General features: G+C 41.6%; 1 protein-coding gene across 1 annotated transcript in view; it reads left to right on the plus strand.

Moving 5' to 3' along the window:
* Positions 1 to 20,537, plus strand: part of adgrb1a (adhesion G protein-coupled receptor B1a) — a gene marked incomplete at both ends in the record, with an annotated part of 90,596 nt that overhangs the window by 26,212 nt on the left and 43,847 nt on the right. The window contains 13 exons of the mRNA XM_083891155.1: positions 750 to 917; positions 1,350 to 1,514; positions 2,174 to 2,338; positions 2,472 to 2,636; positions 3,239 to 3,340; positions 3,432 to 3,538; positions 4,175 to 4,369; positions 4,875 to 4,943; positions 6,557 to 6,665; positions 10,057 to 10,200; positions 15,035 to 15,110; positions 18,786 to 18,888; positions 19,008 to 19,051. Of these exons, the coding sequence (XP_083747281.1) occupies positions 750 to 917; positions 1,350 to 1,514; positions 2,174 to 2,338; positions 2,472 to 2,636; positions 3,239 to 3,340; positions 3,432 to 3,538; positions 4,175 to 4,369; positions 4,875 to 4,943; positions 6,557 to 6,665; positions 10,057 to 10,200; positions 15,035 to 15,110; positions 18,786 to 18,888; positions 19,008 to 19,051 (1,612 nt within the window). The remainder of the gene's footprint in view (positions 1 to 749; positions 918 to 1,349; positions 1,515 to 2,173; positions 2,339 to 2,471; positions 2,637 to 3,238; positions 3,341 to 3,431; positions 3,539 to 4,174; positions 4,370 to 4,874; positions 4,944 to 6,556; positions 6,666 to 10,056; positions 10,201 to 15,034; positions 15,111 to 18,785; positions 18,889 to 19,007; positions 19,052 to 20,537) is intronic.

Consider the following 20,537-nt stretch of genomic DNA (forward strand, 5'->3'; position numbering starts at 1 on the left):
TGTACATTGCCATGAATCTAAAGTGACTACAGCCAATGTCCCTATAAGAAAGTATACATTTTTCAAGCTAAGAGGGATGGAAGTTTGGTACGACAACTAGAGTTTGGGTGAAGTATTACATTTGAGTTGCTAATTTCAATTCCTCACTTCCTATTTTAGTTCCCTCCCCCCTCCTCCTGTCTTCTTCTGACAACCTTTGTTCCCTCAGTGGTCAACAGACTCAGCAGTCATGACCACTGACACGATGACTGACATATCCTAAGCCAGTGGCATTCACTTCCTGGAAGTCAATGCAGAGGATATGACATCATAGCCCAACAGATAGAACAGAGGCCGAGGTCCATTTTAGGGGCCACCTTCTCTGATGGACATGCTGTGTTAAGCATCACAGGGCTGGGCCGAGTCTCCTTTACAAAATTGGCCAAGGATTAAGGTCTTCTTCTTCTAATGAAGTTCCATTCATTGTATTCAAGTAACAGAGTGCAGTGGATTGGAATGTTGAGGACCATGAAGGACCAATAGATTTGGTTCACTAATTAGCCACATTTGAAAGATCCTGTGGCAAAAGACTGAGTCTACCAGTTAGAAAATATAAGGTCTATAGAGGAGGCCGCCCCTTAAATCACACCGCAACCCTTCCTCATTTTGGCCACAGTGGCTGCATCCTGCATGGTAATTAGTTGTGGCCCTTTCCTTCCCTTTTCCTCCTCTTTCTCCACCTATCCTTTCCCCAACCCCTTCCTCCTCAGTAGATTCAACCTCAGGTGAGGAATGGTCAGCGTGGAGTGTGTGTTCTGCCACGTGTGGGGAGGGTTGGCAGAGTCGCACTCGTTTCTGCGTGTCCTCCTCTTACAGCACCCAATGTAGTGGGCCACTGCGAGAGCAGAGACCTTGCAACAACTCTGCTGTGTGTCCAGGTAAGCCCGCCCCTCTCGACCCCCTCTAGTGCCACCATCCTGCACTTACCCAGCCCTCTCCTGGACCCCTGCCCCACCCATTTTAAACACCTACCTTCCTCAGGCACTTCCTTTGGCTCCAGGGATAATTTCTTCCCTCACCTTACAGGAAGGACTTTGCCTGCAGCTTCAAATTGATTTAGACTGTTATGGGAGAGGTTTCATGGTGATGTCAGGCTATCCAGACAGGAAGGGAGACTCCTCATTTTAGAAAACAATGTTTGCACAGGAGAATGGAAAAGTACTCATGAGGGCATAAAAACCAAACAGCAGTGTGACTAATAATTCTTCATGCAGTTCAGCCTCAGTAAAGTTTTAATGTGTTGTTCTGGTTTGATAAAAGGGCCTGTGTTTGTCTTTCTATAAATCATACCCTAGCTGCTCTGATTGCAGTGCACGGTGCTTGGGACGAATGGTCACCGTGGAGTTTGTGTTCTTCAACGTGCGGCCGAGGTTTCAGGTCCCGAACACGAACGTGTGCCCCCCCTCAGTTTGGGGGAGATGCCTGTGATGGGCCAGGGTCACAGACTAAATTCTGCAACATAGCTGTTTGTCCAGGTGAGTAAGATAATTACACACAGTGTCCATGAAGTGGCTCACTTTATTTCCCCATAAAACAAAGCATAAAGCAGTATCTCTTGAGCCACAATCCAGCAATCTTCAATGTAACATTTTACACTTGAACGATGTGAGTAAGCAGGAATGGTTTTAAGATCAGTTCCATTATTGGCCATCTATAATACCTTGTGTATAGGTGTCAAACTGGATGTGTGAGCAGGATGCATGACTGTTTCTCATATGAGTGAGCTAATAATGCCAATTTCCTGCACTGCTCATACCAATTGTCTCAGCATTCTGCCCACTGGTTCACAAAGTAGGCAATAAAAAAAAGTGTTCACCTGGTTCCCGTGTCTATACATCTGTATTAAGTAACAAACATGCATAAAAGCCTTTTTGTACTTAGAACTTAGTAAAAATCACTCTCCATGTATTTGTTTTAAGGCTTTAATTGAGACATATTTGCAGATCTGCTGTGTGTGTCCAGCACAACTCACACATCACTCGTGTCTAACGTACATCATCACTTGTATCAAGGGCATAATTATTTCATTAATTTGTCACTCGGTGCTACAAAAGCATGAGACGATTTGATGTGTCCAAGTGGAATAATAGTCACTGTTTTCCCGTTTGCTTTGGGTGATCCTGACCATCCTCAGTGGATGGAGTATGGAATGAGTGGTCGGGCTGGAGCTCCTGCTCTACTTCCTGCTCTAATGGGACCATGCAGAGAACCCGGGAGTGTAATGGTCCTTCGTATGGAGGCTCTGAATGCAGAGGAGAGTGGCTCGAGACTGTTGACTGCTTCCTTGGGGAGTGCCCGGGTATGAAAAAGAAAGGGCCATAGCCTTATGAAAATGATTTACTGTGGTCCCTGAATCAATTGCTTACAGCACATACTAAAAAGGCCATGAACTACCAAAAACAATGTGTCTTATTTGTGTTTCATCATGTCAGTGGAAGGCAAGTGGCAGCCGTGGTCTTTGTGGACGGGATGTTCGAAAACCTGTGGAGGGGGCAGCCAGCAGAGAAACAGGGTTTGTTTTGGGCCCTTCTTTGGGGGGCAGCCTTGTCCTGGAGATCGAGAGGAGGACCGGACATGTAATGAGAAGAAATGTCCAGGTCAGTTAATGGCAGCGTGACATCGTGACACCCCCTGTGTACATATACCACTGTGTACTAGGGATGCAACATTATTTGTTATTTTACCGAACCGTTCGGTACACCCTGATCGGTTCAATAACAAACAAACCACGGTTTGCAAGCATCTGTTATGCAGCACTTTGCAGTTGGATATTGGACAGACACTCGCTCTACAGCGCCACCCAGCGCAAGCATCATCACCGTCTCTTTCACTTAGAGCAGCATGGTGTATTTGTAGTTGTAGTTTCTGTGAGTGGGTTAAAATGTTGTTTATTTTTATTGGATAGCATTAAAGTTTATTTATTTTTAATTTGTGTGGTTTTATGTTTGTTTGCTTCATTTGATCTTATAGTGCACTATTGTTAAAATAAAGTTTGTGGTGTGATTATTTATGTGCTTTTAATTATTTTCACAATGTAATATTGCCTTTGCTAGTCTGAGTAGTTTTATATTAACATATCGAAACCGTACCGATACTGTGGCCCAAAAACTGCGATACATACCGGACCGTGGGAAAACTACCGTTGCATCCCTACTGTGTACATGCTACAGTAATTTACTGTGTACTTCTCTGCAAACAGAACCTCATGAAATATGTGGTGAGGACAACTTTTCCAATGTCATGTGGAAGATGACTCCAGCTGGGGATACAGCAGCAGTGCGCTGTCCTCCCAACGCCATGGGTGAGCTCACACATTATATATATACATATGCACTGTTTACCATAAATATCATCGGATCAGATCACAACTTATTTTATATGGCCCCCTACAGGGCTCATCCTGCGCCGCTGCACACTGGATGAAGAGGGCATTGCCTTCTGGGAGAATCCCACCTATATGAAATGCATTTCCAATGATTATCGCAGTATTCAAACTCTGGTGAGAAAAAAAAATGCTATTACTGCTTCATTTCTGGCCATATTTTGTGTGGATGAAAGCATTACATGTAATAATAGTCTCAAGGAGGTGGGTGGGGTGTTGTTGTTGGCCATTATGTCTCATCTGTGCTAAGTTTTAACTCTGCTTTATGGTTCATGTCAGTTCAATAAGTGCTCTCTGCAAAGCCATCCAAATCTCCACAAAATTGGTGTGCACCTCGCCGGAAATGTCACTCTGCATTGCGGTGACACAGATCACAAAATTGGCAATATATTTACCCCAAAGCACGTCCAGCTTCCGGCCTGATTTGAGTTCAAAGAATAGATCAAATCAAGGTACAGTGATTGAGACACAACTTAAAATGCATAAACACAGGCTCCACTCACATTCACATGGTCTTCTCCAGCAAAACCAAGTGGAAACCAACAACCTGATTAGATCTTTCTCCAAATCTGTGGCTTGTATATTTTGCGACAGAATATAATATTGAGTCAGCATGCAGGCAGAGACGGACAAGGAAATAATAGAAACAATTGATTCTACAAACAAAATCTCTACAAATATCTCGAACTGTCCCCATAAAGAAAGGTGATGTTTTGGTCTCACTTTTTTTTTGGTTGCCACTTCCTCCCTTAGACTCGGGAACATTTGTCCAAAGCACAACGTGGCCTTGTAGGAGATGGCGTTTCGGAGGTGATGACGAAGCTGAGGGTGACGTCCAGTGACGGGACCAGCTACAGCGGTGACCTGTTGGCGATTGTGGACGTGTTGAAAAACATGACTGAAATCTTCAGGAGGGCTTACTACAGCCCCAGCAGTGCAGATATGAGGGTGAATTGATGCACTGTGTGGAGATGCCTGTAGTGTTTTGCACTGCTGTTTTTCTGTTTTCCACCCACACTTGGCCCTGTGTGTCACTGTGACTCACAGATGAGTTTGTAGCAGTGGAACTTTATGAAAAAGATAATACGATGCATCTCACGTTGGACACGCAATTTGTCCGTGTGGTATCTTTAGAGGCCAGACAGACAAACATGTGACTTTTCTTTTTATGATAGGGTTTTTGTGTCACGCAGGTGCAGAGTCACAACCCCCAACTTCTGCTTTTCAAAAAAAATAATGGGCATAGTTCAGTATCTGCTTGAATCTATGTTGTTCCTGTTGTTTACAGGAATTGGAATTGGTGTGAATTGGACACATGTGTCCAATTCAAAAACACATGTGTTTTTGAATTGGACGTGACATGTCTCTGTGTAACATGAAGCAAATCTATATCATTTAATAGCATATGTATGGAACCAGACTTTAAAATGTTGTGACATTTTCTATTTTTCAGAACTTTGTGCAGTCACTGAGCAATCTGTTGATGGAAGAGAACAGGGAGCGATGGGAGGAAGCACAACTGGTTAGTCATGCCATCTTTCTTAAATCAATCCAGCGGCATTGTCACAACTGTAATGACATCTTTTTTGTCAGAGTGCAGTAATAAAAAAAAAAAAAAAAAACCCTGAGGCTGTGGGAGTAGACAAGTAAGACGCTGTGACAGAGACACAGGTGGACAGACAAGCCCACCTGGGTCTTTTCAGACTGACAGAGGCAGACGGAGAGGAGCTGCAGGTGCTGCATTACAGAAATAGCTATAGCTAATGAGTAACCAAGTGAACGCAAACACCTACTCATCCATCTGCTGCGCTTCCATCCAGCCGTCCCTCCTGTTCTCAGGATTGTAACCGTGCAGGCGTCATAATAAAACAGCTTAAACGAGCAAGACGAAAAATAACTTAATTGAAGAAGGTGGATGTGTGTGACTCCGCCATGACAGGATCACTTATAATGATTACAATTTCTGTTATCTTCTACGCCTCTGTGCCAGCGACAGCCGTAATTGGAGGAATTATGTTTACAGGTTTTCCATTTCGTCTGTACGTCCCATTGTTGGGTATTTTGATATCTCAAGAAATGTCCAAAGGGAATCCTTGTTGAACTGATTAGATCTGGGTGGTCACTGTGGTCTCTTAAACATTACATTTCCATGTGTATGTTAAGTCAACAAGTTGTATACATCTTTAAAAGTATCAGTGGATGCATTTTTTTTTGATTATCCATGGATAAAATGACCATAATTTGCTAAAAAAATACACTACCGTCCACTGTTTCCAGCATGGCTGTAACATTTGATGTTATTGAATGTTTATGTCACAGCTTTCTGAGCAGCCAGAGGTGTCCTTTTATTTACTTGATGGTAAAATCGATAGTAACTTGCAGGCACTTGAAAGTTGGGTCAAGGAATTTATCACAATGGACACAGTGTCTTCTTTTAAAGGTAAAATTGGAAGAAAAGAAAAGGGAAAGTTATTTTAGACGCCACACTATCTTCAGTCTTCAGAACTGAGCCAAAGATTCAGTCGAAACCAAGTCAAGCTGCCACCTGGGCACTACCAAGTCTCGCTTAAGTATGTGGAAATTACGGCAGCCTGTGGTGATTTAATTAATCTCGTATTTGTTTGTTAATACTCTGTACGCCACTACAGCTCATTATTAACTGAAACGATAAGGCACTGCAGGGAGATCATATTTAATTTTAGGCTCCAACTTGTAGATGAGCCCAGATTTCAAACATAGATTAAGGCTTTTTGTGTTTTATATCATGCTTACAATTGGAATAGAAATATGAAACGGCTAAATGCATCAATCATGAAGACAGCTGGGTAATTCAGCAACGACAAAGGGCAGCACTAATTCTAACCACTACACCGTGTTTAGTACTCGTGCCTTCACTGATTTAAAAAAAAGTATGTTTTTGGTTTGAATCCCAGTTTGGCTCAGGACTTCCTTTGTGTAGTTTTTTTTCTGGATTTCCAGCACAAAGGAATTGCATTGTCAAAGAACAGTGTGACGATATTTGCCACAAACACAGCTTTTGTATGAAAATGCCTTTTTTGTTTTCACAGCTGTTCAGAAAGTTCCCATAATCATTCTCTTTTCATTCTACCTCGACACGCGTCGCTGTTTTCTCAGCTGGGGCCAAACGTCAAAGAGCTGTTCCGTCTGGTGGAGGACTTTGTGGACGTCATCGGTCTGAGAATGAAAGACTTCCAAGACATGTATGAAGTCACCGATAACCTAGGTCAGTCTTATCTCTATCCCTGGCATCTGCACAGCTATTCTGCTTATCAACAAAACTCTGTAATCAAAGCGTTCCAGTCTCTCAAGATTGATCCTTTATAACTTCAATAGCCACATATTATCCTGATGGGGATGGGAATGGTGACCTGATGGTTAAGCAGATATTTAATGTGCCCTACAGTCTCAGATTTAAATTCAAACAAGCCCTTTTACATCCAGTATCATCAGCTACGTATCCATTTCAAGGCTTGTTTGTGATTTTATTTATTAATATTGTTGTATACCATTGGTTTTTCCCTGACTGGATTTATGTGACTTTTGAATATGCACAGCATAAATCCTGGATAGAAGCACACGATAATCACATTAACTCCACATTTCAAGTATCAGGTTTAGTGGCAATGCACTGAAGAGTTGACAAAGCAGGTCAATAACTCAATGGCGCGTGGCCCGATCACGGCACATAACTCTTCAAAAGTGGCTCTGGACAATTAAAAATGCTGAACCCAAATGCACATGAATTACTGCTTACATTCCCTGCACTGCCAGGTATTAGGTGGTCAGGATTGGGTTGCTATAGCAACCATTTCATCTCACAACACATTGGCATTTACATTTGTGGCATCAAACAGATAACCCAGCTTATCTGCCGTGTACACCAGAAAACCCCCAAAATATTGGCCCTTGCCTCAAAGGCAAATGTTTTCATTAGATGATATGACAATAGAGTCCGACACTGGATTGTAAATCATAGGCAGAGTGTGAAAACTAAATAGGTAGCACCTAAAATGTTGGATAGAAACCCAGTGTATGCCAAAGTTACCATTTATGTGGCGAATGGTGATAAATAAATCAAATCAAGATTCAGGGCTGCTTATTAACAATGAATTCTAAAATACTACTTAATTAATCAACACCTACATAGATCATCAATTTAATCAGTTTGAGTTTTTTCTTTCTTTCTTTATAATGAAAACAACTTCCTCGATTTCTGTTCCTTAAAAGGATGTCATAATTATAAGTTGGGAAATTAATGGTTTTCTGTGACAATATTCTTACATTTTATGGACCAAAAACATCAATTAATCAAGTAAATAATTGGCAAATCCATAATTATAGAAAGTCATTACTTGCAGCCCTTTACAATTCTGTTCATTTGTTTGAAACTTTGAGCTGACCAGGAGTCAGTGAATGCTGTGTTGGAAAAGTCTGCATCCATGACCTGGATTTACTCATTTTGGGAATTTTCAGCTCTCCCTCTGTCTCATATATTTGTGAATAATATTGAATTGTTGCATGGCATAATGTGTGTTGCACTCTATTCCTATTCCCCTGTTTTTACATCAATGGAAAATCCCATGGTAAACACTAATGCTCTGCAGAGCCACAGGTCTTAAGATGTGTCTCTTGAGCTTCTAAATCCATATGTTAAACACTCTCTGCATCCTTCCATCGCCTGGTAACTGTAAATGGTCTTTGTATTAAGAGGGGGATATAATGTAGTCATCGCAGAGTCTCTGCTGCCGTCTGTGACCTGCAGATAAAAAACACTTCGTGGTTTGAGTTGAGTGATGAAAGAATATGTGGGAATCGAGGCCAGAAGAGAGGGCCTGTTTATAGCCATGCCACCTCGCTGTCTGGTGCCAAATAGCCGCCCACACCAGCAGCACATACCTCCGCTGGTGTGGCTGACCTCCTCATTCCTCCACCTCCAACATAAGCACAGGAGGAACACTTCTCTCGCTTCTCTTTGTTCCTCTGAGCTCATCCATGTAGTCAAGTTAGCTATAGAATGGGGCGGGCTGGGGATTCACCTAAGATGAACTTCAGCTGCTGGGTGGTTATATGTAATTTGCACCTTAAAGAAGGAGGAAAGTGAGCAAAGCTATACAGGGAAAGTGACGAAAATAAGAATTTAATGGGACGCTGCTCTCGGTTAATTCAGCCATGTTGTTGTTGTAACTGGTTGACATCTTCTATTAATATATATTACACTGCTTTTATTTGTGTGTGTACTGCAGATCTTGTCAGGATCAACTGAATTTCAAGTAGTGCTGGGCGCGTTAACATGTTAACGGTGTCAACGTTAACGCACGTTAACGGCGTTAATGCACGACGCGCTTCCATGACTGGACCTCAAAAGGACGTGCGTGACGTCATGTTTACGTCACTCCGGATTGTTAAAATTAGTCTCTAAAGTAACGCTAAACTTACTAAACAGAGGCAGGGCTTTTCGTTTAATAAACAGACCGCTCCAGTTCGACTGTAGGCGCACTAACGGTGCTAAACGAGCTACTACAGCTAAAGGAGCTCACTGGTAAACGGTGCCTGGACTCCAGTGTCGCGGCAAGTAAACATGACGTCACGTGCGTCTTTTTCCAGTCAGTCGTCATGGAAACGCGTCATGCATTAACGTGCGTTAACCTAGTGCCCAGCACTAATTTAAAGATGTCAAAACTACACATTTCGGGCCTTTTACATCTACTGGCACCATCGTTCATGCTGCCAATTTCACATTCTACAACATCCCAAAGCCATTTTACTGGAATTAGATCAACAGCCTGAGAGGATGGTCCCATCAGCCATTTTTTAATTGTTTTATTGACCTTAAATACGGAAGCCATTAGCACAGTCACTGGATTAATTTAGGAATTTAATAATTTGGTGCAATTGACAGTAAAGTGTACACTTGCTGGCTAACTAACAGCTGTTGGAATGCTTGCTCAGTGCTGAAAGGGAGGAAGATTTCTACTGTAACACCACAATTCACCCCTAACCCTAGTAGCGATCAGAAGATGGTGACCATGTGCCATGTGACCACACAAACTCCATTATACCACCACCACCACCACCACCACCACCACCACCACAAGTCTGGACTGGTTGGGACGATAGATCCATGAACTCTGACCTGACCATCTGCAGCCTGAACAGAAGTCCAGTTTTTGGGGGCGCTTACACTCTCTGTAGTGCCCTGTTTTTTCCATACCAGCCCATCTGGCTCTGACAGTCTGCCATGATGAAAGCCAAAGAGATCATTCTGGTGTCAGATGTGACCATTAACTCAAGGACTTTGCTTGTGTGACTGCACGTCTGTCTGATTAACAGATATGAATAATTATGTGTTCCTTATAATATACTTAGTATATGATTATGTTAAGTGTACTGAAACAATGGGACTTAGGAGCCATTAAAATAAATATATTTATGGAAAATATTCACGATTAAATGCCTTATTTATAGTGTTATGTTATTTTCTGAATTAAAATGAAGTAATTAATCAGTTTTGTGGGGAAAAAGCGTGATACCATAGTCGTGCATATTCATGAGAGCTGTAATTTAAGGCTGTGGTGACATGTTTGTGTTAAAGAGTATGTCATTTTCTGTTATAGTTTTGAGCATCCACAAACGTCCAGTGACCGGTCATGCAGACATCAATTTCCCAATGAAGGGCTGGAGGGGCATGGTGGACTGGGCCCGCAGCTCTGAGGACAGAGTCACCATCCCTAAGAACATCCTGTCTATGGGGAAACCAGGTGAGAGCAGCGACACAACTTGTTACAAGCATAAAACTGTGTTTACTGCCGTTGCACTTGGGCAAGCTCACACAGAAATTACTGTATTTAATGTTGCAAATAAAACGTGTTGAATAACAAAATAATTTGACGTCACCCGCTGTTCAGCAGCTGTACAACAAAGACGGCATGTTGTCTTCAATAAGACCAGAATGTTTCATAAAATGTTAATATGACGCCCATCTGTTTCCCACAACTTGATGGCTGTGCGTCGCACACACATTGACACGGTGCAGTATTTGCTGTCTATCAGATATAAACAGTGCAACTCTGTGGGTCTTAAAGCTGGGACGAGACCGTGATGCAAATGTCAATCTCTGCTTTCCAACATTTCAACTCAAGCTTTGTAGATTGTTTTGATTTGGGGCATTATGAGGCGATGTCCACTAAATGGCAGATGCTACTTTTTAGACGTGTAAGCTATAACATGCAGCACTGTATCTAAAACAAATGATATGGAACCTAATAACATTAAAATGGAATATCTTTTTAAAGAACTCGCTGAGTTTTGGAATGTGGCCGTACAATTTGGTAAAACAGATGGAGAGTGTGTGTGACCGTCCCCACAGCCAGGCTATTCATTGCCAAGTGAGACAAAATAACATCTTTACTTTGTTGCCTCTAGTCCTGTCTGAGTGGCATTTGTTATTAATTTGAATTGTTTTGGTTGCTGGATAGCTTACCTGGAAAAGCTGGCACCCCTGAGGCTGTGGCCTTGTGTAGCAATCCAAGATCAGTTCTGGCTCGCGGCTCTTTGCCGTGTGTTTACCTCTTTCATGCTTAACCTGTCCTGTCAATTAAAGGCAAAATGCCCCAGATATAGCTTTAAAAAAATGAGTACTAAAGGTGCCAAAATAACAGGAAAACAGACCATTAAATCAGCCATGCAACATTCTGTATGCATCGAGTTACTTGCAAGTCTAGAGGGAGAAGGGGCTTGGACATTCATCCTCAGTGCTCTGAGCAATGCAATCAGATTCCATTACTATTCAATTGCATTGGACTAATGATGTATCTCAGAACCGTACTAAATATTACCAGAGCTTACAAAATAGATTTGTGATTTGGTTATTTATTAAGGAAAACAGATAAAGCTGGAGCTCGACACTGTTCTAGTGACTCAGCAGTGTGCTGTGAGTGGAGCCTTGACTGAGGAGGTGCGGGTGGATCAGGACATTATAATAATAATTTTATCTTTCATGCAGGTAAAAGGGTTCATATCCTGTGGCTTAACTTTAGAAATGTAGTGCTCTGACTCCCATTTTCAGCATCGTATTGGAATTCAAATGGCTCTTTATACTAAATATTGTCATAAAATCCAGTCAGCAACTTCTCAGCGTCATCCAACATCGATATAAAAAAAAAATCAGATGATTGATGAGTCATATCTCCAGGTTGTTAAAGTATCAAGTCTTTCACTCCAAATGAGCAAGGACAGACTCAGGTGTTTCATACTTGACAGATGACCCAAAGAAAGCTCTTTATATGTGAAAGGCTCCACCTTGATGTGTTTTATTACAGCACATTCTTTTTTCTTTATTTTGGTTGTTGAAACTGTGTCCCAGCATGAGTCAGACTTTCCTCAGACTGGAAAATAATGTGTAGTGCAAAAGTGAAGTCCTCTCTCATGGTCACTTGATGCACATTGCGCTCGCTGCAGGCAGCTGCGAGGACCACAGGGGTAATTTTTTTTTGGCCATTTAAGATCCGTGTACTGCTAGCATGCTAATGAGGCTGTCACTCCTGATCGGGAGACAACAGGAGCCAATCAGGAGCAATTAGAAACAATTTCTAGCCCAGCTGGGAGATCTGTCTCCACGGAGGTAATGTCACACCAGCAGCCTGCCTTCTTTATGCATCCAGCTTGGACCTGCTTCGTTGAATTAAAACGGCTCTCTGATGTCTTGTTTTCTCTGATTGATTGGTGAGCTCTCACATCTGTGGGAATGAGTCATTGGTTTTTTTCTTTTACAAGAAATGGTGTTTTCTGAGAACAGAGATTTTTTTTTATTTTTTTTAGTCCAGGTGTTTATATCTGTATTTATGTGGCGACAGGCAGAATTTGATTTACCTCCTCAATCTGCACACACGCGAAAAACGACAACACATTTAACGCACAATTGCATTTGATACGTGCTAATCAATTTCCAAGACGTTAACAATCTCAAACGTCTCTCCGAGCATGAGCCACAAATCAACCGTTTTTTCGACGTGCGGTGTGGAGAAGTCGTCGTTAAACGACCTGAGTGAGAGCGCAATATATGACCACAGGCCAGGGAACAACACACACATTTTCTGGTGGCATGCTCACGTCAGATGTTTAACAACGACTTGACGTCAGCTAAAATGTTGCGTAAAGCTGTGATCAGTCACGCATTTAATCAATTTTCATATTTGCGATTTGTGTTCATTCAGCCATCATCTGTACACATGTGTGTGCAAGCTGTGTCTCCATTCAGGGGCCATCTCCTGTGGAGATTGACCCATTTCTTTTAATTCCAACTCATTGGAAGATCTTTTGATTTACACCATACTGGAAGATTATTATGGAATCCTGAATTACCTTTGACAACCAGTGCAATAACATAATTATAAACCATGTAAATATCCGGTGTAAGGCCAGGGACAACCAGCATATCTGCATTGGTTTGGTTTTCATTTAAGCACCATGTTCTCATGTAGGAGCAGCCACAATATCACATATCACACAAGTGAGCTCTCACCTTTTTTCTCATGCACTTTGACAAAATGATCCTCGCTTCTAACTCTTTCACGTTTCCCAAACACAACACCAGCTGAACCTGAAGTGTTTCTAAATAGGTGAATCTTGTGTCTTGTGAATGACAAACATCTGGTTTACAGATTTATTGCAATGTGTGCTATAGTTCAAAGACTGTTCTTTAAGATTGAAGATGTAATGATACAAGTCACATTCATTAAGAGACACAGTGGTATTTTCCCTATACATCCAGTTTTAACGTCACCTCACAAAGCCTGTTCAACCATTTAACACCTAAGCCTCAAAATCGGGCCATAAAATGCCCTGTGAGTGAGGGCTATTTTTCCAGAGTAACTTCCAACATCTGGCAGTTATTTACAATTTACTGCATGTTAAAATGGTGTATTAACAATTTAAAATTAAGGAAAAATCACCAATGGAATTTTTCCAATAGCACAAACCGTCACCCAATTGCAGTAAAGGGTTAAAAGGTTGTGTTACATGGACACATCAGACAGATTCACGTGCATTTACAAAATAAAACTTGACAAAGTAGATTATAATTGAATGTCGATTATGAATTCTGTAAACACAGGAGGACGCTCATGTTAAAGTCCACTTCGCTGCATCTTCCTAGTTTCTATTAGAGGTTATCTGAGTAAAAAACAAAAAACTAATCTGCATGCCTGTTTTGTTAGTCAGTCCAGATTATGTGCCATTATGTTTCACCACATACACATCCATGGACATGTGCATATGTAAGTTATTGACTCACTGGTTAAAGTCCCTCCAGGCCAATGAGGTTGGGCAAGAACATTTGAGGGTCCAGCCAAAAAGTGGATGATCAGGATATATAATACTTCATTGCCCTCACACATGCACACACGCACACACACACACAAACATGTACATTGCTTCCTTGGTTACCCCCCGATGCTCATGGGTGCTCAGCTGTTGCCCGGGAGCTCCAGCCTCTGCCTGCTGCCTGGCATACTCTCAGCCAGCCATGTGGTGCGCTGGAGCAGAAGAGCTGGATGTTTTCAGATGGCCCCGGCAGATGGGCTTGTGTGTTTTTTCTTTATTTTTTTATTTTGCCTTTGACACGGCAGTCGAAAAGAGAAGGCTTCTCCTCGACCCCCCCGGGCCTGTCTGTGCCTCTATGTAGTCCAGCGGTCAAGTTTTTACTAATTCCTTTCCATACTGACTTTACTTTGTTCTCCCGCTAACTGCAGCAGGGTGAGCTGCAGCCTCATGGATAGATTGATATCAGCCAACAGATGTCCCACTGTTCACACTCTGTTTTCTGATTGGCATATTAGCCAATATCACACATTTGGAGTATTTGGATGATACCCTTATCTGCGGTCTGTGGAAATTGCTGCACACATAAAAGTGCACATCTATATTAAAATAAAATCAAGAAAATAATTATTATGAAAATTTAAAATGATATATTTTCTGTACTCCTTTAATGCACTTGTACGAAACTTTGAGAAGTACTTCCCGTGTATAGACGCTGCCCGTGTATTTTCAGCTGCGCCAGTGTTTTTGTACTCCACCAACGCCGACGTGAAATTTTGTTAACATTGCTGTTTTTTCCCCATGCGTGAGGACGGTGTCAGGCTCGGCTGCCACTATCTGACATTATTATGGAAATTAGCCGTGTCAAAACCGATAAAAATTATACACAATACTGTGTGTACGTGTGGATGGGTAGCATGTGTGTGTGTGTGTTGTTTGTGTGTATAAAAAGCATGTTTTTATCTGTCTGTTACTGTCAGCGCGAGGCTGCATTAAGCTGTGAGTGTGTGCACACTTGTGCACGTGTGTGACGACGAAGCAGTGTGAGAAACGGCGTTTATAGCTGACTAGTCATGTAGGCCAGCTCCAGTGTAAAGAGCTCTGGGAGCGGTGGAAGTGCAGACAGCATGGCTGACCTGCATTTTCCTGTAGCAGGCCGCTGCGCGAACACACGCTGAGCCACTTGGTCTCTACACACACTCCTGTCTTATTTGACTCTGACCTCCTTGTTCACTGTGCGTGTGTGTGTGTGTGTACCTCTGTTTCCTCCTGTAGATGCAGATGACACGTCGACGTTTGTGACCGGCGTCGCTCTGTTCAGAAACCTGGGCAACATCCTAAATCTGCAGAGGTAAGACTCCTCGCTGCTTTTACAACCAACGACTGAATGGGTGTGAGTTTCAGACAAGGAAGCCGGCTCATGTTATAAATTAAGCTTACATAATAAATATGACCAAAATATTAGGTTTTTTACAAGAACTACGAGTTGGATAAGTTGAAAATCAAATTTGCCGAATGCATTGAATCGAAAAGCTTAAAAACTCAGATTTATGGAGCTCTCAGGTCTTCACCCATGTATTATTTTTTTCATATTGCCATGCATTATGGCATACCTTGAATATTGAATCAACTGATCAACACATCAGGTGACTCAGCAGCCTCTCTGTAACAGTAGCATTTGTCAACATATATCATTTTTAAATTAGGATCAAATGTTTTTTTGAAGGGTCGATATAGAGCTATACAGTATTTGACTGGTTCAACAACCAGTTCTCATTCCGAGATAACATAATGCCGCTCTTTCACTGTCCCTCAACGTCGCCTTACAGGCACACAAGGTATTCTGCCTCATGTGGGGCATTTAGACGCTCAGATCAGCGTGTGAGCCAACAGTGGATATCCACTTAGTCTAACTCGGATATCTCCCTCACCTTAACCTTAAGTCCTATCCTGGCCAATAATCCTTACCTCAAACTCTGACTTTTATTTGACCCCGTTTTAGTGTCTAAATGCGTAGGTTTACAGTGGAGTCGATTGAAAGACTGTTGTGTGTCTCTTTCAGATAACTTGTGTGTCTGTATAAGGTGACGCTTTGACAGAGCACCGATGATGGACTCTCCACTGACTTGCTGCTGCAAGAAATGACCATGAAATGGTTCAGTAGTGTTATGTGTCACTTCTAAATTGGCTCGCTCTCCTGCAGTGTCTACAGGGAACATCAGAGAATCATCACAATAGCTGCCGGTCTTGTTTGCTAAATTTGCTAAATGCCATTAAGGTAAAACTGAACCACATAATAAAGTTACAGGATTACACATCTGTGATGTAAAATTTGATTGTTTTACTCGATCGGTTTCTGTCTGGAAAACTCTGTCTTAAGAGAAAGTAGCAGTTATATGATTAAGATATCATAGATGTTATTAGTTGAGCCTAAAATCTGTTCTTCCTGCTGTCTGTGCTGACAGCCGTGTTATCACAGCGACGAAACAGCCTCAAGGCAGGTCCACGGAAATGACTGCATACACCCTTGATAATGTGTCATCACTTCATACAATTGAAAAAAAAAAAAAGCTGAACTTTCTCTTTAATAATAAAACTTGCACAGTGTTCTAGTCAGTGTCATATCACCTGAGTTAACAGCAATGAATATACAATATTGCAACACCGATGGCGCCCTTTATTAAACCAGCTTTGCACTGTAGGAATTAATGTTGCAGAAACAGTTGGACCAAGCTCCAGGAGCCTCTGCAATATTTTGCCCTTCTTTATGGATCGTCACAGCACAGTCAGGGCATTTTACATACATGCTGGGCTGAATGCTCCCAGCTAAATGAAAACAAGGATTTAAATGCAGGAATAAGACACTCTCATACAGCGTTTGGCCTCGTATCTTTGTGAATAAAGGGAATCTGGAGCAAGTAGCTGCTTCCGCGATGACCGACATACATGAGAACACAGCACTGTGTAGCTCTGTGTGTTATGTACACAGGAAGGCACAGAGCCTTCTGTGAGAAACAGTCTATTATTCACAGCTGTGGTTACAGTGGTGAGGAGCTCTCCGATATGATAATGTTGTTAAAGCACATAATGAACCGCAGCATATGGAGGCAGGGAAATGAAGCAGAGCCTCACTCTCTCCAGTCCTCCCACTCAGAACTGCTACTGTTTCACTCTTGTGTTTTTTTTCCTTTGCATACTCCTCTATTGTCTTTCACCGAATTTGATTCCGCTCTCAGGAAAAATGAGACGAGTTTGAGGCAAGAGACTGGATGACACAAAAGTTTAAGTTGACTGATTGTGTTTTAGAATGGCGAGAGTGCTATTGTGCATGGAGGATGTCGCGATGATGATGTGAGGAATGGCAAAAAACAGAGCATGGGCTGTTGAACATGTTGCCAGTACTTCTATCAGCAATTCACTTTCTTCTGATTGTCTCATTGCACATGATTGATAGCACCTATGAAAAGCGGAAATTGCAATGCATACTAAGCAGGCATGAATGCAAAGTAAAGAAAGCCCAAAAATGATAGAAGATAAGCTGTTGAGAAACAATGTGAACCATTTCAGTCTATAGGAAAATCCGACTTCTTTGTCACAATGGACGTGTGTCCTTCTGTCAACGCAGTCTTTATCCCAAAATCAGTTTGACAGATTGATTGATTGATTGAAGTTGCATGCAAATCACACAGCCCAAAGTCTAGTCACCTGTTGAGTCAAAGAGAAATCCCTGCCCATCAGTCTGGGGCTCCTCTCTGGCTTATAGAGGAGAAACGTCTCCTCAACAGCCATATATAAGTGAGCTTAACCATTACGTTCTTGAAAGGTAATTAGGAAAATCTTATCATCCTATTTAAAGTGACTGGTAGTCGTTGAAGAGAGGTGTACTTCAGCAATATCCTTGATTCCAGACGACTTTTCTCGCGGACCTAATGAAAAATCATGTGTCAAGAACTGAGCTGAGATTTAGAAGCGTCAGCACACAGTTATGCATCAGGCAGTAACTTTATGGTTGCAGATCCACTTTTATCGTATGATGATTTATTCAAGTCAGGGCACAAGGTTATTAGATTTATTTATACATTTTTAGAGGTGGGGGCATGACTGGGCCAAGCGAGTACAGAGATAGAGATAGAGATAATGTTTACACTGGATCGAGAACACTTGAAGAATGTTATGGGTTTGGCAGTTGTGTCAGTGCAAAGTTTGAGATCCTGCTCTCCGTACTTAGTCTGGGTGTGGTGTAAGTTATCATGACTTTACAGGTAATTGCTTTCCTGTAGAGATTTTGTATATCTGTTATTTTGCTTATTGCTTTTTTGTACATGCATTTGTGAAATAATAAGTGGGAATTATAGGAGCGCCAGTTAAAAATGGCCTCAGACATCCTCAGAGACAACTACACTATTAATAGTAAAACCAGAGGATGAGAAAAGAGTGTGTCTCGTTTTCACAATGTCTATAAAATCTAAAACAAAGAGGAACCAGGGGCCAAAAATGTTACAATCACCCAAACTCAAGACTTAAATCAAAGCCAACGAGCAAAGGTAAAATATAAATGAACTGTGTATTTAAACCAGGGTTGGATTTTGAGGGTTTTTGGAATAAAAGCACTAAGTAAAGGGACTTTCCCATAAAACCAAGTGAATGAGACCAATAAATGTATTCTAACAGGTGAATTTAGACAAAATAAACTGGAAAAACAAGACATATAGTCTATTTTTAATTCTATTTAACAGTTGGTCATTGATCTTAACCAACCACAAAATATAATGTGTTAAAATGATAACTTGAGACCATGGTTCCCAGCGTTGGCTCGTCCTCCTGATTCCTCTCAGCCAGTGTCAGCTGGGATTAGCTCCAGCTCCTGTTTCTGCACCCAAAGGATAAGCAGTACAGATAATGGATGACGGATTGATGGATGCATATTATTCACAGAAATCATAATGATCCGGACGTCTTTCGAGCCCTTAACACCATGTTCTGGAAAATCGCACATGACACTGATGTTTCTAATTTTCCACTCCAGGAACAGCACAGTTCTGAACTCCAAGGTTCTGTCAGTGACAATCAAACCTACGCCCGCATCTCTCTCTGCTCCGGTTGTCGTGGAATTCTCTCACCGGTATAACGTAAGTGACTTTACGTTTATTTTATTATTTATTTTTAAACCAAAATTCCAGTCTATTTGGACATGCTTTACCGCTGGACTCTGTGATGGTGACTGTGTGGTTTTCTCTGTTCTCTACAGCAAACCAACAACCAGACATGTATATCTTGGGATGAGAGCGAAAGGTAATCAGGCTCATTTTATTGTGTGATCAATGTGACATCTGATTATGTGCATGCCTTACATTTTTATGTGTAAAACTGGACTGATATGACGCTTTGAAAGCTGCTAGAAATGCTAAGGGTTGCAGTTAAAACTGTGAGCACATTATTGATACATGGATTGGGTGGATTTCAGAATAAAAGTGAGTGTTTTCATGCGAGTGAGATGATGTTTACACGATCCACCGGTAAGAGTGTTGTTAAATATCAGCGTGGATGACAATGTGATTGATTATATTTAGGAAAATATGAAATACTGCATTTTTTGGAGCTTGTACAATATACACAGAAGTGTGGTGTCTGTCTCAAACTGTGGTACGTGTACCGCCAAGTACGCTCTGGTGGTACTTGGAGGAAAAGCTGAAATGCTGTTGTACAGTTTGTACCAGGGTTTGTTAACTTTGGTGATAATGGTGTTACTCTGCAGAGCTCAATATTTTCTCAGGTGGTATAAAAACTTTGACAACCACAGATCTATATCAGTGTAAATTAAACTTTATTACATACTTAGCTGCTGTCAGACGCTCATATTAAGCTATATTACTAATCCAGCCATCAATGCGTTAGTTAAAAACTTTGGTCGGAACTGAGGTATTGTGAGAAACCACTGTTCGGATTTTTAAGACCAATCCCATTTTTCTATTCACATTACTATATCCAACCAAAGGATCCACTTGTACACATGTAATATCACTTTTAACTGGGCAGATTGCCAGATGAGATTTGCTGGGAACAGTCCTGCTCCTGAGATGACATGGAGGACAAAATCTTTCCAACTGCACCTTTTTCAGGCTCCTGAAGTATTAACAGTAACTAACAGTTCCACTATCCCAGGGATAGTAGCTGGGAGAGTCCACTATCTACTGCCAAAGCTCGAAGAAATAGATTAATTTCCACCTAAATGTATTTGGGAAAAATGACTACTGTTTAAAAAAAATTTTGAGAGAATTTCTGAGCATCCAGCAGGAGAATTAGTACCAATGAGTGTTTATCTTGATGTAAATGACAATGGTGGATGGAACTCACACATTTTCTTTTGTCATGTGTTTATTATGAATATTCAGATGTTTTATGAACATTTTAAGGGCTTCTTTTTATCGCATTAAATCAATTCCACCCACAGCCATGACAGACCTGTCAAACTATACACCAATGCAACAAGCTTGGCTGACATCGCGTGGTCCTAATTATTGTTTACTCCAGTATCAACATCATGAACACTGGGAAGGCCATTTGTAGTCTACACTTGTGGGAATTCCCTACAACTCACAAGTGGGTGTTTTAGAGACGCCATGTTCCCACTGAAAGTTCCCTGCCTCGCTGCAGTGTTTTTAATCTTGACACAGTCAATGCACTGTGGAGTATGTTGGACAGCTTGGCAGCTCTTGTCTGGGACGATGCTAACCCCGCGCTATCATTGATACGACACTGATGCAGCGTGTGGAAAATT

Source organism: Microchirus variegatus, assembly GCF_963457635.1.
Source record: "Microchirus variegatus genome assembly, chromosome: 1".
NCBI classification, from domain to species: Eukaryota; Metazoa; Chordata; class Actinopteri; order Pleuronectiformes; family Soleidae; genus Microchirus; species Microchirus variegatus.